General features: G+C 52.7%; 2 protein-coding genes across 2 annotated transcripts; one reads left to right on the top strand and one right to left on the bottom strand.

The window, feature by feature from the left end:
- The first annotated feature begins 1,001 nt into the window (after positions 1 to 1,001).
- Positions 1,002 to 12,004, top strand: PLK1 (polo like kinase 1). Its single transcript, XM_081888246.1, has 10 exons — positions 1,002 to 1,637; positions 3,401 to 3,569; positions 4,403 to 4,547; positions 5,202 to 5,295; positions 6,219 to 6,438; positions 7,328 to 7,486; positions 7,596 to 7,673; positions 8,724 to 8,878; positions 9,614 to 9,796; positions 11,240 to 12,004. Exons 1-10 carry the CDS (start codon positions 1,236 to 1,238, stop codon positions 11,444 to 11,446), a joined length of 1,812 nt encoding a protein of 603 aa, XP_081744372.1. The 5' UTR covers positions 1,002 to 1,235; the 3' UTR covers positions 11,447 to 12,004.
- Positions 12,005 to 13,771: 1,767 nt separating this feature from the next.
- On the bottom strand, positions 13,772 to 15,468 carry LOC309356606 (ras-related protein Rap-2c-like). The gene has a single exon (XM_081888151.1). The coding sequence runs from the start codon at positions 15,182 to 15,184 to the stop codon at positions 14,537 to 14,539; it is 648 nt and encodes a 215-aa protein (XP_081744277.1). The 5' UTR covers positions 15,185 to 15,468; the 3' UTR covers positions 13,772 to 14,536.
- Positions 15,469 to 16,249: the final 781 nt, after the last annotated feature.

Here is a 16,249-nt window from a genome sequence, read left to right as displayed (position 1 = left end):
CCCTCTCCCCATGTTACCTTCAGAACCACCTTGTTGGGTAGGTTAGGCTAAGAGACAGGTCTCTGGACACCAAGTGAGCTTCATGACAGAGTGGGGATGTGAACCCAGGTCTCCCAGGTCCTAGTCCACTACACAACACATCTTTATAGGCAACCCTACCCATGTCCACCCAGAAGTCCCATTGAATTAAATTTGGCTTACTCAGAAGTAAGTGGGGTTATTTATTTTGTGTATAAACCTATTTTAAAACTGCCTATATATAAATATATAATCATATATATATAATTATATATAAATATATTTATATAATAGAGCGCCCTTTAGGGCCATAAAATTATAAACAAGGGACAAATGTATGGACGCTGAAATCAGTTTAGTATGTTAGTTTGCCTCCTGTCCTTTAATGTTAACATTTGAAGAAGTGTGCATGCACACGAAAGCTCATACCAAGAACTAACTTAGTTGGTCTTTAAGGTGCTACTGGAAGGAATTTTTTTATTTCCAGCCCGGCTCACGACAACAGAGAGATCGATAGCAATAAGTTCAAAACCTCAACCGCCAATACAACAACGGCTGAAAAGCCAAGAAGGCGACGCCATTCTAGGCGAAGACGTGAGCAAGCACTTGGCGGAGAGCCTCGACTCGCTCTGCGGAGCCTGGGAGAGGCTCTCCCAAAAAAATCCCACGCCTCCAGCCCGGCCCGCTCCATTGCATTGCACCGCAGCGCCCGACGGGGGTCCCCAGCAAAGACCTACAACGGAACATGCTCCCTTCCGCATGTTTACTCGGGAGTAAAGCTGCGTAAGACGGGTCGGACTCCCATGGATGCGCGCAGCAGCACCAGCAGCTTTGCGCAAACCGCAATGGGCGGCTGCGCTGGCGCCGCTTTGCCCGCTGCTGTCGGGGCGGGGCTGGGACGGTGACGGCCTCCCGGTCCCGCTACCTCCCTCCCTCCCTCCCTCGCGGGCTCCGGTTCCCGTCGTGCTCCGCGGCGTTGGAGGCGGGTTGGAGTTTAAATCCTGCCGGCCAATGAGGAGCGCGCTCGGGGCTCCGTAACGCTCCGGCTCTAGGTTTGAAATTGGTGCAGCCACCGAGCAGAAGCCGTCGGCCGGGTCGCTGTGGCTGCTACTGCTCATCGCTGTCACGGAGCCACGCCGCCGCCATCCTCACCCTCAGGCCCAACGGGACCGCAGCGCAAGGAGCCTCGGGAGCAGCATCCGAGGAAGGCGTCGGGGATGAGCGCGGCGGTGCCCAGCAGAGGGTCCCGCCCGGGGGCGTCGGCGGCGCCTAGCGGTGGTGCCGGGGGGAGCCGGGCGTCTTCCACGGCGTTGAAGGAGAGCAAGGCCATCCCGGAGGTGCTGCTGGACCCGCGGAGCCGCCGGCGGTACATGCTGGGGCGCTTCCTGGGCAAGGGCGGCTTCGCAAAATGCTACGAGATCACGGACGTGGAGAGCCAGGAGGTCTTCGCGGGCAAGATCGTGCCCAAGTCGCTGCTGCTGAAGGCGCCGCAGAAGGAGAAGATGTCCATGGAGATCGCCATCCACCGCAGCCTCCACCACCGCCACGTGGTCGGCTTCCACGGCTTCTTCGAGGACGCCAACTTCGTCTTTGTAGTTCTCGAGCTCTGCCGGCGGAGGGTGAGGACCCTGGAAGGGGGAGGGCGCGCAAAGGGCGGCGGCCGCGGCGGGCTCGGGGTTCGCTGTTCGACGGGGCTGCCGGAGGGGCGCTGCAGGGACCGACCCTCTGAGCCCCTGGCTAGGCAGGCCTGGGAACTGCCAGGCCGTAGCCATAGCTTCGGTTTGGCAAGGGGAGGGCGTGGATCCGGTTCCCCAGGCGACGGCCTCTCGGTGGGGTAGGGTGGGCGCCTTTGTTGGCCGCGTTCCCAAGCGATTGGATGTGTCGTTCCAAGTCGCTGTTTTCGGCACTTAGGGGATAATTCAAGCCGTCTCTGAGCACCTGCAGAGTACCTTCCCGGTAATCGCTCACCACAACCAGCCCCCATCAAACAACAACCAGGCTAGGTGGCCCTTCTCCTTAATTCTTGGCATATCTGCTTTGTAGGAAGGTTCCCTCACACCAGAAATGGAGGGTTCCATCAATAGCCTTTGCCTTTGACTTAAGTTCAGCTGCTGCTGTCATCTCCCTCCTAAGTTAAACTTATCTGGGGTTGTTGGTTTGTTTTATCATGTATTTTGTGTCCTCATCTTGTATTTCTGTGTTGTGAACAGCCCTGTGACCTTTGGATGAAGGGTGGTATACAAATTAAATAAACTGAATAAAGGAAAGCTTGAACCCTTCATCACTCTCATCCATGGCTATGGAATGAGATGACTGGTTCTGAAGAGCCTCACTGAGATCTGGGAAGTTGAGCAATACATGAAAGCACCAGAGTTTAGCTGTCAGCTTTTAGCTGGGAAAGATGGCCTTGGTGCCTTAGGGGAGATGAAACTGTTAAAGTTATGGTCCACATTTCAAAGGTCCCAGAAACTGCCTGTAGTCTACCTGTCACCTGTGAACCCCTCTTGCCCGTTGGCTGAGCTGTGGCGATCCTAAAATCATAGAATTGTAGAGTTGGAAGGGATCCTGAGAGTCATCTAGTCCAATTCCCTGCAATGCAGGAATCTTAACAAAAAAGCTGGGGATGTTTGCAGACCTTGACTTAAAAGCAGGGAGGTTGGTATACCACACAGCTGTTGTGACAGGCACCAAAGGCTGGTGTAAATAGGGAAGCAACATCACATAGGACCCACCCGGAGATGGCAGGAACCCCTGCTGTGAGGAGGAATATGGGGCAGGGAAATGAGGTTTCAGGTGGGCCTAAGGTCAACAGAAGTAGACTGTGGGCAGAGAAGGTAATATTGGCGTCCTTGCATTTGCCTGCCAGTCAGAACATCAGAAGAGACCTGCAGCAGAAAGCCGGTGTGCTGTTGTGTTTACAGTGTCAGACAAGGACCTTGGAGAGCAGGGTTCAAATCCTCACTCAGCCATCAAGTGCACCTTGGGCCAGTCCCTACATGTCAACACCTTGCTAAAACCAGTGCTTTGAAAAGCACAATCCACTCTGGTGCCCTGGCCAAACTTTCCAGAGGTGGCAAGAGATTTGTTGTGAACTGCATCATATTCCATTCCAGCCCCACACTTATTTGCAGGGAGGGGGCTGTCTGTCACTCACTGGATGGAGCTTCCTTGGCATCTCCACTTAGGGCTGGGAAAGCCCCCTGCCTGAAACCTTGGAAAGCCATGGCCTTGTCTGACTCTGTATAGACAGTGCTGATCTAAATGGACCTGCAGTCTGACAGTCTTCTAATGCAACTTCCTGGAGAGGAGCTCCTGCCCGCCTTGGTCAGTTCAGTGACTATCTCCTTAAGGTGCTTTTCTCTTTCCTCCTCCCTCTCCAAAGTCTCTTCTGGAGCTGCACAAGCGACGGAAAGCACTGACGGAACCCGAAGCTCGCTACTACCTGCGGCAGATCATCCAGGGCTGCCAGTACCTGCACAGTAACCGGGTCATCCACCGCGACCTCAAGTTGGGCAACCTGTTCCTTAATGACGACATGGAGGTGAAGATAGGTAAGGGGTTTGTGCAGGGTGGGGGGCCTGGGCCATGGGCTCATTGCCTGGGGAGGGAGGTTTCCTATCGTGCTGCATGTGGAGGGGTAAGAGCTTAAGCAGCCTGGACACGAAACAATTGGATGCCAGCTGGTGCACCAGAACACCTGTGGTTTTTGTTCATTTAGCTTGGAGGTGGTTCTTACAATCTGATAGTGTAATCTAGGAATTTTAGTGAGCTTTATCTGGCTTCAAAATGTAGGGTTGACATATTTCAATACAAAAATGCCAAAAAATGTGATTTTTCAATTGACCCCTAAGATCCAGGACAAAGTGCTGCCTTTTGGAAATCCCCCCCAGATGTCAATTCCACCTTGAAATCCCGGTAATGTCCGGATGTATGGCAGCCCTGCTCCAAATGTGTATATTTGCCTTCTATTGCATTATTTCCCAGGCTGTATGGGTGCTTCTTGGGATGGGACAACTGTCCGGTTTCTCCCTGTTTGAACTGAATGACTCTTATTCTTACACATTTATTAGCCACTCATCACCCAAAGGTCTCAGGGTGGGTTTCGACATTCAAAGCAATATTTTAAAAAGAATTAAACAGCTTACAACCATATTGTTAGGAACCATCAGTATTGTGGAATGCTACTTTCCCCAAAGTGCTGCTTGGGTGCAGAGCAGCCAAACCTTCCAATGTGAAGTGTGCTTGTGTTAAAAATCCCCTGCCCTTTCTTGGGCCTTTACATCACTGACTGCCTCTGAAAAGGAAGCTACTTAATGCTTCCGTTTGGGGCTCCTCTGGCACAGCCTTGACCAAGGAAGCCTCTGTGTTCCTCCTGTTTGTCCAGGGGACTTTGGCTTAGCCACCAAGGTGGAGTACGATGGCGAGCGGAAGAAGACCCTGTGCGGGACGCCCAACTACATCGCCCCAGAGGTGCTGGGCAAGAAGGGACACAGCTTCGAAGTGGATGTCTGGTCCCTCGGCTGCATCATGTATGTTTTGCTGTGTAAGACTTGAGTGGATCTAATGGACACCAGGGGTTTTCCTCATCAATGCTGGCGGGAAATCAGTAGAGGGGAAGTGGGGTAATGAAGTCAGGTGGTGTTAGAACTTCCAATCTTTCTCTTCCCTCCACAAGTTGCATAACAATGTGTTGTCCTGTCCCCCTAAGACACTTCCAGTTTCCTTTCCAGGGGTGCCTCTCACGGGGGAGGGACTTTTCAGGGATGTGCCTGGTTGTATCACTTGTTCTTGGTGGGGAATGACTGCCCAGGACAAATACCTTTGGTGTCTTTGCCTAGGATGGGAATTCTCGCCCCAAACTTCTGGAGAACATCAGTTGGGGTGCGGGGAGGCTGGTTTAGGCACAGCCTGTCTCTGTTCCCCTCTGCACAAACTGGAAGGAAGTGGGGAAATTCTTATGTTCTGCTCCCTCCATCCCCACCTTGGATGTGCTGGGAAGGGGTGAGAAGCAGGGTGGGTCATGCGCTGTGCATTTTGAGGAACAAGAGTTTCAGCGGTGTAAACATGGCTTGTTCCACAAAAGAGGGAGAGAAAGGTGGCTAAATGTTTAGGTAGGACGTGGGCTCCTCTCCACCCCCAGCACCTGCAGTTGATGGGTTTCCATATATGGTCTCTCCTTGCAGGTACACTCTCCTGGTTGGGAAGCCCCCCTTCGAAACCTCCTGTCTGAAAGAAACGTACATCCGAATTAAGAACAACGAGTACACTATTCCATCGGTACAGCCTTCCCTGGATACGGGAGAGTCTGGAGTTGGGTGGGGTCAGAAGTGGGCACCCCTTAACTCCTGAAACTGGAGTTGGCAGCAACTGGGAGGGGGATTTTCATTCAAATTTCTAAGCTGAGTCGTTTTGAGGGCTCAAGGTGGGGTGAATTTGGGGAAAACAATTGAGTCTGCACAAAACACAGAACTGAAGCTGCCCCCAAAGCAGTTTAGGGTTATGTCTACACAGCAGAATTCCATTTAATGAACAGAACAACATCTCTAATGAGCCAAAGTTTCCCCAGTGCTCATTATAAGCTAAAGAGAAGAAGAACACAGCGGTGAATTACTTGGGCCTCTTTTCCCCCCACTGCCGCCTCAACCTCCTACTTTTTGCAGTCCCCACCCACCCAAATTTAGCCATGGTTGCTTGCTTCCTCTCCCCACCCTCCATTTACCTTATCACAAGATTTGAGTACCGTTGAATAACCCCATAAAGAAAGCCCTGCCCATATGGAACCTAGAACCTGGCCTTGTGCTCTGGGTGAGAGCATAAGAAGTGCCTGCTCTTTTAGGCCAAATAGGGCTGAATCTAGTCCACCCAGATGCCCGTTATGGGAAATGTTCAAGCAGGATCTGATCCCAAGAGCCCTCTCCCCTGCTGTGGTTTCCAGCAACTGGCATTCAGAAGCATTGCTGCCTTCAACTGTGGTGGCAGAGTATAGCCATCCTGGCAAAGAGTCATTAATAGCCTTCTCCAGGAATTTGCCCAATCCTCATTTCCTGCGGGAGTGAGTTTCATAGTTTAGCCGCGTGCTGTGTAAAGCAGGACATTTTAGCAGCTCAGGCCCTGTTTAGAGCTCATGGCTGTGGGGTTGGTGCGCCTGCCTGTGTCTTCTGCTCCTTCCATTTCCCAACGTTACTGTTCCTCCTTTCCAGCACATCAACCCCATAGCTGCTACCCTCATCCAGAAAATGTTGCGGTCCGACCCGGCTGCCCGCCCCACCATTGATGAGCTGCTGACCGATGAGTTCTTCACCACGGGCTACATCCCATCACGGCTGCCCACCACTTGCCTCACGATACCCCCTAGGTTTTCTCTGGCCCCCAGCGGGTTTGATGCCAGCTTGAGGAAGCCTCTCACAGTGGTCAACAAAGGTGAGGGAGTGAGCGGGGGAAGGCTTGGCTGCGCTTGCAGCCCAGGTAGTAACTTAATAAGGGGGCTGGGGGAGGAGTGATACAACAACACTTAGAATGTTCCATAAGACTCACCAATAGACAAGGAAAGTGCCTGTACCGTTGTACCTTGGATCCCGAACGCCTTGGAACTCGGACATTTTGGCTCCCGAACGCCGCAAACCTGGAAGTGATTGTTCCTGTTTGCGAACATTCTTTTGGAACCCGAACATTTGAGAGACCTTCCATGGCTTCTGATTGGCTGCAGGAGCTTCCTGCAGCCAATCAGAAGCTGCAATTTGGTTTTTGAACGTTTTAGAAGTTGAGTGGGCTTCCGCAATGGATTCCGTTTGACTTCCAAGGTACAACTGTATTTATTTATTTCATGAAATGTATACACTGCTTGCTTGTAAAAAAACAACAACCCCAACCTCAAAGCAGTGTACAAAAAATATTATCACTAAGAACAATTAGCAACAATAATTTAAGACTTAAACTAAAATAATAACGGGCTGAAAACGGATTAAAGCTCGCACCAACTTTCTAAACATCTGGGCCAATGAGAATGGTTTTTAGCAGGCATCTTACAGCAAAGATGCCTGCTTGATCTCAGCAGGCAAGGAGCTTCATAATGCAAGTGCCGCCACACTAAAAGATTGAATACTTACAACTGCGGAAGGGGCATAATGTGGCACCTGTAGCTGTGCCAGTTCTGCCAGCGAAACCCAGGCAAAATGGAGTAAGCCGAACTTGTGGGAAAGGTGTGTGGGTCTGGCTAAGGCTGCACAGGGTGTCATCTCCAACTGGGAAGCTGAGCTCCATGAGCCAAGAGTGGAACAAGGCAGCATGCATCTCTCTCTTTCCTACACAGGACCAGAGAGCCCTGCGCTGGAGAAGATGCCCGAGAAGGAAGAAGAGGTGGCCCTGCGGGAGCCCAGGAGTCCTGTGGACAGCCACTTGGCTGATCTCCTGCAGCAGCTGACACTGGTCAATGGGTCCAATCCCGCAGAAAGAGCACCCATCAGACAAGGTGTGGTGTGTGTGTGTGTGTGTCTTTTATCTGAGCCAGCCTTACTTGCCTGTGGGCTTCACTCCCTCTTCCTTAACCTCCATTTGGTAACCACAATTCTCTTTTTCAGAGGAGGCTGAGGACCCAGCCTGCATCCCCATCTTCTGGGTCAGCAAATGGGTGGACTACTCGGATAAGTATGGCCTAGGTGGGTAGTCGACTGGGCACAGCAGCTGTCGGGGTTGGTAGTGCACTTTGGGAAACAGGGCCATGAGGCAAAGTGAAGCAGTTGCCTCAGGCGGCAGATCCAACCTCCGAAGAATGTGCTGCCCACCCCTCTCCAGCCTCCTTTTACTCCCTCTCTACCTTCAGCTCAGGGAGGCAGTTGCAAAGGAAGAGGTGGGGAGGGTATTTTATGTTTTGCCTCAAGTGGCAACACATCCCAAGTTGGTCCTGTTGGGAACTCACCTATCAATGAGGCACGCCCATGTTCCAAGCTGCCACCCTTACACCTTCTTAATCATTTAAATTTTTATTTTCATGAGAACAAGAATAATAAGGGGGGGGGGAGAGATACATGGAGAGCAGGGGACGGGGCGAGACACAATTTCAGGAACCGGGGAAGTCCGCAAGATAAAAGAAAGAGTTGCTGGTTCCCTTTATGATGCTAATGTGGTTTTTGTGGCTATACAGATTTTTTTTTTTTGCATGACTTTTGCATGACTCAGATTAAAATGTTGGGGGAAATACCAAAAGTAACTGGGAGAATACCAAAAGAAGCCTGACCTAAATCCAGGGGTGGAACATCTGTCCAGAAATTAAGCGAGATGTTGGCATGTGGAGCCGTTGGTCAGCGTTTATTCATTCATTTGGGTTCAAACCTTCCTCCCAAAGGAGCCCAGGGTGGCAGGTCTCACTAAGGGGCAGGAGCTTGCAATGAAATTGTGAAGATGCGATGTTATTGTCTGTAGTGCCGGTGATTAGTTGGTATGAAAGAGGAAACCTCGGAGCTCTGCTTCAAGACCAAAACATCTGCCAAAACATGACCATGGGGCCTCTGAGATCTGGTGGCATAGGGCAGTATACAAATCAATTGATTAACAGATGCAAAGCACCTGCTTTGCGGGCAGAGCCACTCGGGTGGGAAAGAGTCTTGGGTTCTCTGCGGGAGACAGCTGAGACCACGGAAAGGCAAGATTCTCCTTGGTTTGGAATTAAGGCAGGTTTTGAGTGCTCCCCTCTGTTCTCCGCACCCCAGGCTACCAGCTGTGCGACAACAGCGTTGGGGTCCTCTTCAATGACTCGACCCGCCTGATTATGTACAACGACGGGGACAGCCTGCAGTACATTGAGCAAAATGGCTCCGAGTCTTACTTCAACGCACGTTCCTACCCAGAGGCTTTCAGCAAGAAGGTCAGTGACTCGAGCCTCATGGCGGCGGCTAAATGTGACCATGTGCAAAGTGCCCCTACCCTTGCCACTGAGCAGCTGCCTTTCTCTATCTGAGATGAAGGTGCCAGGGACTTCCGGCCATCACTCAGCCCCAGGGTATTTCTTTTCCTTGCAAAAGAAACAACCGTTTTCATTTTGGGAAAGGGCAGCATCTATGTGAGGTTGGAGGTCTGGTGGCAACAAGAGGGCTTAAGAATTTAAGACCAACCCTGCAGCTGGGCCAGTGACCCATCTAGTCCAGCATCCTGTGGCCACTGGGGGCCAACCAGATGCCCCTGTGGGAAACCAGCAAGTCAGATGGGAGCCCAGGAGTCCTCTCCCCTGCTGTGGTTTCCAGCAACTGGTATTCAGAACATTGAATATCTGCAGCATAACCATCATAGCTTATAGCCATCAGTAGCTCTCTCCTCCCTGAATTTGTCTAATCTTTTAGAGTCATCTAGGTTGTTGGTCATTTCCGTCTCCTGTGGCAGTGAGTTCCATAGTTTAACTATGCGCTGTGTGAAGAAGGACTTTCTTTTATGGCCTAAGGGGGCGTTGCATTTAAATCCTGCTGGGCGGAGGATGCCGTTATGAGATCTGGGCTTCTGTTGCCAATAACCTTTTATCAAGCCTTGCTGGAACGTAGCTTTATGAGGCATGCCTCTGCTCCACTACTGTTTTGCTGACGTGGGCCCTTGTTTTTGTCTCCTGCAGATCACGCTGCTGAGCTACTTCCGCAACTACATGAGCGAGCACTTGCTGAAGGCGGGAGCCAACATCACCCCCCGAGAGGGAGACGAGCTGGCCCGCCTCCCCTACATGTGCTACTGGTTCCGCACTCGCAGCGCCATCATCCTGCACCTGAGCAATGGCACTGTGCAGATCAACTTCTTCCAGGTGCAGATCAACTTCTAACAGGAGCGGGAAAGCTTTCTCTCCCCACCTTGCATGTATCTGGGGGTGGGTTTTGAAGCTAGAAATTATTCCTCCCACCCCCACCTCCCAAAGGGAACAATCAATGGGTTCCTTAGGGAGGAAAGATGGGCTACAAGTTGAATTAATAATAATAATAGCTGGCTGGCTGTCCATGCTGTGAACTGGTTCAGCTTGGGGTGTCACAGGCATCTCTCCTTGAACAGGTTTAATGCTGCCCCCCCAATACTGTACCTAAAAGGACCCTGATGGATCTGGACAATAGCCCATCTAGTCCAGCATCCTGTTCTCACAGTGGCCAACCAAGAGCCCCCTTGGAAACCTGCAAGCATGACCCGAGCACAAGAGCCCTCTTTCCATCTGCGGTTTCCAGCAACTGGCATTCAGGAGCATTGCTGCCTCCAGCTGTGGAAGCAGAGCAGAGCCATCATAGCTAGTAGCCATTGATGGCGTAAAGGTGGAACTGAGAGCAGGCAAAGGAGAGGGACTGTGTGCGAGATGCCTCCAAGGGCACAGAGGAGGATGCCCTGGCTTCTTCGCCTTTGTCTCTCTAAGGGGCAAGATTTGAGTCTCTTTCTACTCTAGTTCCTTTGGCTTCAGAACTCCTCTTGGGATTATGAAGCCGGCGTGTTTGTGGAATGCTGTTCTGGCTGCTTACAGCAAAGTGCAGGGAATCCTTTCAGCCCAGGGGCCGCATTCCATTCTGGGCAGCCTTCTAGGGGCCACATGTCAGTGGTGGGTGGGGCCAGAGGCAAAAGGGGGCAGAGCAACCACACAAACTTCACCCTTGTGCAGCAGGCTAGATTTTGACCCCCTCCCTCCTCCATCCAGGTGAGCATGAGGCATGAAAAGAGTTGAAGGGTGCATCCCATCCAGGCGTGTCTGAAGCTGGGCCAGTGATGAGGGTGGCCTGGGGAGAGTTCTGAGCACAAATGGAGGATTGCATGAAAGCCCTGGGCATGAAATTACCTGCACTGGCTTAAATGGATCTAGAGCAGGGCTCCAGCTGCTTTTGGACTGCAATTCCCATCCTTAACCACTGGTCCTTCTAGCTAGGGATGATGGGAGTTGTAGTCCAAAAGCAGCTTGAGACCCAACTTTGGGAAACCTTGATCCAGATATTCCTTATATCGGGAATAGCCAGGTTTTTGTGGGCTCCAACTCCCACCCACCTCCCCTCCTTGGCCAAGCTGATTCTGGGACCAACAGGAGTTGCGAAAGCCCAGAATAGTCATCATAGGCACCGCTGGTTTCCCAGCTTTGTCTTGTGTGCAGTTTTACAAACTGCTACCTCGCATTGCATTAATGCCACCATCCTAATCCCCTGTGGCTGCCTCTCAGAGCTGAAGGAGCCCAGCTGGTGCTAATTTGCCTCTTGCATGTATTTTCTCCATCCTCTGCCCACAGGACCACACCAAGGTCATCCTGTGCCCCTTGATGGCAGCCGTCACCTACATCAATGAGAAGCGGGAGTTCCGCACCTACAAGCTGAGCCTGATTGAGGAGTTTGGCTGCTGCAAGGAACTGGCCAGCCGCCTCCGCTATGCCCGCACCATGGTGGAGAAGCTGATGAACTCCAAGCAGGGCGTTCCCTGCCCCAAACCTTCTACCTAGCACCTGGCTGCTGTGGTTGTGCAGCAGCGAAGGACTCTCTCGCTGTCTCTTCCAGTTCCAATACCGTTAAGGGCTGCGGCATTCCTGCCTTCCCCTCCCAGCTGGGGTCACCTCTGCCTGGCTGTGTCCTGGCACAGGGGTCAGGCCAGGGAGTGGCTTCTAGTTGGGCGGTGCTCCTTACAGGGGGGCTAAATGCCCCCCCCCAGCCCAGCCTAGAAGACTCTTTATTTTTTTAAAAAACAACAACCAAGGATTTGTTTTCTCCCGATTCTGCTGGAGAAAAATCCCCATTTCTCCCTCCTCTCAGCCCAGCCCAATGAGGCCTCTGGTGCAACTTAAGAGTTGGGGGTTTCGGTTACACCATGTGAGTTACTTGTACGTGGTCTGTCTGCTGAGCCTTCCTCTTGTGAGCACTCTCCCTCCTCTTCCTGCTGTAGTTAAACTGTCTGGCATTTTGTTATTTGACTCTAAGCCACCAGACTTTTAAATATTGAAACTAAAGTCTACACCAACTAAACTTTTTGTACATTACTTAATAAAGAAGATTTTCTGGAAGCATTCAGCGGGGTCCTCCACACTGCCTTCTCCACCCTTGTAACTCTGAAAGGGTTCTTTGGCCACTTTTGCACATCACCCTCTAATAGTGTTGCAGATCCAAGTCCTTTGCTCCCTTTACTCCCTAATGTTTATTTCCTGGGGCTGCAAGTCCCCTTCCACACAGAGAACAGGCTCCTAGGAGACATACTGAAATGGCCTCTGCTCTGCTGTAAGAAACTGTGGCCCCTTCGTGCCTTCTCTGCATGGACACATTGGAAGAAGTGGACCAGGTCCCAAAATGACAAGCCCAGAGGATTGGGGCACTATCGAGCAACAATGGATAAGTTCCCTTTTAGATTCAGAAGAGCCACTTCTAGAGAAGAGACTCATTGGCTGCCTCTTCCCTTTTGATCTAGCTAGGACTGCCTCCACAGTTGAGCTCTCCTTTTCAGGTGAAAACTTCCACCAGCCCTTCACAGTTGTGGTGCTAGACCTCTGGTCTCCCACTCTGCAGCATAACCATTCTTAGTTTTGGAGGGATTTAGCAGGGGGAGGGTAGTGATTGTGCCTAAGCATCATCAGTGTTTCTTCTGCGAAATGGGTATCTTGCAGTGCGCACAGCAATTTTAACAGTAAAAAGAATTAAAACTTGCCAACCTTTAACATAGGATGCTGGACGCCATGCCTCAGGACGTTTCACAGAGCAAGTGTTGGATGCAACATGAGGAAGATGACCTTTAATATTAATTGCAGGGGAGGAAAAGCATAAGGGAGCCTTTGCTTTCCTGCTGCCCTCCAGCTTATCTGGAGTGAAACTCGCATCTGCTTCAGGCAGCAAAGCTGTAAGATGTTGGCACCAAAGATGCACCTCTCTATCCTGGACCAGGTATGGGGAAACTGTGGTCTTCCAAATGTTGAACTACAGCTCCCAGCAGCCTCGTAAAGCATGCACCCAAAGATCATGGGAGTTGCGGTTCAAAATCACCTGCAAGGCTAAAGGTGCACCAACCGTCTAGTGAGAAGGCCAGGGCATCCTGAGCAAAGGGACTTCAAACAGCTGTGCTGTGGTTAGCCTCCTACTGGATGCTTGAGGGGAGGCTGCAGCTGCCCAGTATTGGCAACTCATGTTGCTGCCCGAGAACACACACCTGCCTTGAAGGTGATTGGGCTGGCAATTGAACCTCATCCACAGCATACATTTAAAGTGATGATATTGCAGAAAGCAAAGAATCCTGGGAGCTGTAATTTGTTAAGGTTACTGGGGGTTGTTAGGAGACCCCTGCTCCTTGAGCTACAACTGACAATCCCTCTTCTCTGCAAACTGGGAATTGTGGGAGGGGGGTCTGCTAATGTTTCAGATTTAATATGCCATTCGGGCTGAATGTCCTAGAATAAAGGTCAGTCTCATGCCATACCTCCTAACAGCAATTTTCACAAACCTGCCCTCCCAAGGTCCTTTCAGCTCAGTATTGTCTACACCAAGCACCCCCAAATTCAGCTCTCCAGATGTTTTGGGACTACAATTCCCATCCCTGACCACTGGTCCTGTTATCTAGGGTTGATGGGAGTTGTAGTCCCAAAACAGCTGGAGGACCAAGTTTGGGGGTGCTTGGTCTACATTGACTCGCAGCATTGGCTCTCTGGGGTTTCAGACACTGAGGACTGAACCTGGGACCTTCTGATCTGTTCCTGAGCTGGCCTCTGTGTGGTCCCTCACCCCCAGCTCCCAACTGAGATGGCCCACCCACTTGGTTCACCACAGCACTATGAAACAAGGGAGTAAGTTTATTCTCCAAAACAGGATTGCATACTGTATTATAAAAAACAAGTCACATTCCTTCAAGTTCAGAATCGTCTTTAAATAAACAAGCACAGGTGCAAGCACTCTGTCCAGACCCCATACTCCATCCTAATGGATCAGCCCCCCAGCCAGCAATGCTGTTAAGGTACAGCAGTAAGTACTGTTTCCACCCTACACAAGTCAAGAACAGGCAAGTGGACAATGCCTTGGAAACAGCCAGCTGGAACTGAGTGCCAGCCACCCAGGTTTCCTGCAGAAGTCCAGCCTCCGGAGCCCCTGTTGGGCTCTGTCCGAGGCCTGGCTTCTGGAAGAGAGCGCCCCCACCCGGTTGCCAAGAGCAGGCTCGGCAGAGTCCATGTCCTGGAACGGGCCACCTCGATGGCCAGGCAGCTTGGCACAAAGGGGTGTGTCCTTTTCTCGAGCCGAAACTCTTGCGCTCCGAGACCCAAGTGGCAAGTGGGGGCAAGTGCGCAGTCCGCCGCGGGGGCGCCAGATGCAAAACAAGGACACTTGCTTCTGTCGTCCCGCCGGGTTGGACGTGTGTGTGTCTTTTGGGACTCGATCCCCTAGCCTCAACCCACCGGGGAGAGGCGTCTCTGCATGGCTCTCGCTACTCCGGAGAGGCAAACGCGCTCCGTTTCTTCCTCCTGCTTCACTCGTGCTCGACGACATTCGCTTCCTCGGCCGCCCCGTCGGCTGCCTACGAGGAAAGGGGCGCCGCAGCGGCCGCTGGGCTTCCTCCGACGCTCCGGCTAGCAGATGGCGCAGTTGGGGCTCTTGCTCGGGCGTCGCCGCGTAGACGCCGTCGGCTCCTTGGCCAGCGGGTCGGGGATGGAGCGGCGCCGGAGGGCCGGACTGAGGCGCCCGCTGAGCACGTCGACTTGGCCCAGCAGCTCCTGGAAGAGCCCGACCACGTTGCAGCCCTGCTTGGCTGACGCCTCGACGTGGCGAGCGCCCCACTCGCGCTGCACTGTGGCGGCGGCCAGGCGGTCGCTGTTGCCCGCGGCCGGGCCCAAGTCGGACTTGTTGGCGACCACCACGAGGCGGACCGGGGCGCCGGGCTTGGCTTCCAGGATCTCATCGCGCAGCCGCTGCAGCTCCTCGAAGGAGCCCGGCTCGTGGGGCGAGTAGACGAGGGCGAAGACGTCGCCGTGTTGGATGCAGAGGCGGCGCATGGCCGGGAAGCTGTAGCTGCCGCTCGTGTCCAGCAGCTCCAGGCGGAGGCGCAGCGCCGGGCCCGGTGGCTCCAGGTCCAACTCCAGCACGTGCAGTTCCTCCACGGTGCGACGGTGGCGGGCCTCGAAGGCGTCGTGCAGGAAGCGGCGGATCAGCGCCGTCTTACCCACGCCCGCTGCGCCCAAGAACACCAAGCGCACTCGAGCCTCTGGCTTTAGCGACATCGTGGAGCTGTTTATCTCTGGTCGGTCCGCTACGACGGGGCGGCCGCTTTATCCGCTGAGGCTGCAGCCCGCGGCCAATCGAACAGCCGGAGGAGGGGCTCAGGCAGGCCGGTCTGCGGTGGGAGGGGCTGCCTGCTGGCCGCCCGCCAGTCTGGCAATTGATTGCCTCGCGGGCGCGCCCCGGAAGGCTCCGCGCGCTGGGAGCCGAGCACGCTCTAAGGGGCTCCTCAGCATTGGCAACAGGACTTCGCTGCGTGGTTTCCCCTTCCCCGCACAAAAGACTTCTAGGGTAAGCCTCTGTTCTGTTGGTTTGTTGCTGTTTTTTACAGATGGCAGCAGACTGGTGCAGTTTTTGACACAGCAAATCACTTCCAAGCACTTAGAGGTGATGGATGATTTAAGCAAGATATAAATCCTGTTCGCAACAAATAATGGGTATTCTCTCAGCATTGGCCCCTGTATCTGCAACAGGGGTGTGTCACTGGCCCACCTTACAAAGGTGTTGTGAAGCTTGCTTTCATAGCCAAAGCACTTTGAACACACCAAAGAACTTATTACAGTACTAATAATACCCAAAGCTGCATACAGGCTGCACACACATGGTACATTTAAAGCACCCCCAACTCCTGTAACCTACCCCTTAGGTAAAGGTAAAGGGACCCCTGACCATGAGGTCCAGTCACAGACGACTCTGGGGTTGTGGCGCTCATCTCGCTTTATTGGCCGAGGGAGCCAGCGTACAGCTTCCAGATCATGTGGCCAGCATAACTAAGCTGCTTCTGGCAAACCAGAGCAGCACACGGAAATGCCATTTACCTTCCCACCGGAGTGGTACCTATTTATCTACTTGCACTTTGATGTGCTTTTGAACTGCTACGTTGGCAGGAGCAGGGACCGAGCAATGGGAGCTCACCCCACCGCGGGAATTCGAACTGCCGACCTTCTGATCAGCAAGCCCTAGGCTCTGTGGTTTAACCCACAGCGCCACCCCTTACAAAGCTACAATTCCCAGCACCCTTAACAACCTACAGTTCCTAGGATCTGGTGTGAGTGTGGTTGAATTTG

The sequence above is a fragment of the Podarcis melisellensis genome (assembly GCF_964234715.1).
Source record: "Podarcis melisellensis genome assembly, chromosome: 14".
NCBI lineage: Eukaryota > Metazoa > Chordata > Lepidosauria > Squamata > Lacertidae > Podarcis > Podarcis melisellensis.
The sequence above is the reverse complement of the archived record's forward strand: the minus strand, read 5'-3'. Positions and strand labels throughout refer to the sequence as shown.

What these genes read in the sequence shown, in the direction of transcription:
- PLK1 (XM_081888246.1), top strand. Translation starts at nt 1,236, where the DNA reads ATGAGCGCGGCGGTGCCCAGCAGAGGGTCCCGCCCGGGGGCGTCGGCG. An exon ending in CGACATGGAGGTGAAGATAG is followed by an intron (nt 3,570 to 4,402) that starts GTAAGGGGTTTG and finishes CTGTTTGTCCAG; the next exon opens with GGGACTTTGGCTTAGCCACC. An exon ending in TGGTCCCTCGGCTGCATCAT is followed by an intron (nt 4,548 to 5,201) that starts GTATGTTTTGCT and finishes CTCTCCTTGCAG; the next exon opens with GTACACTCTCCTGGTTGGGA.
- LOC309356606 (XM_081888151.1), bottom strand. Translation starts at nt 15,184, where the DNA reads ATGTCGCTAAAGCCAGAGGCTCGAGTGCGCTTGGTGTTCTTGGGCGCA.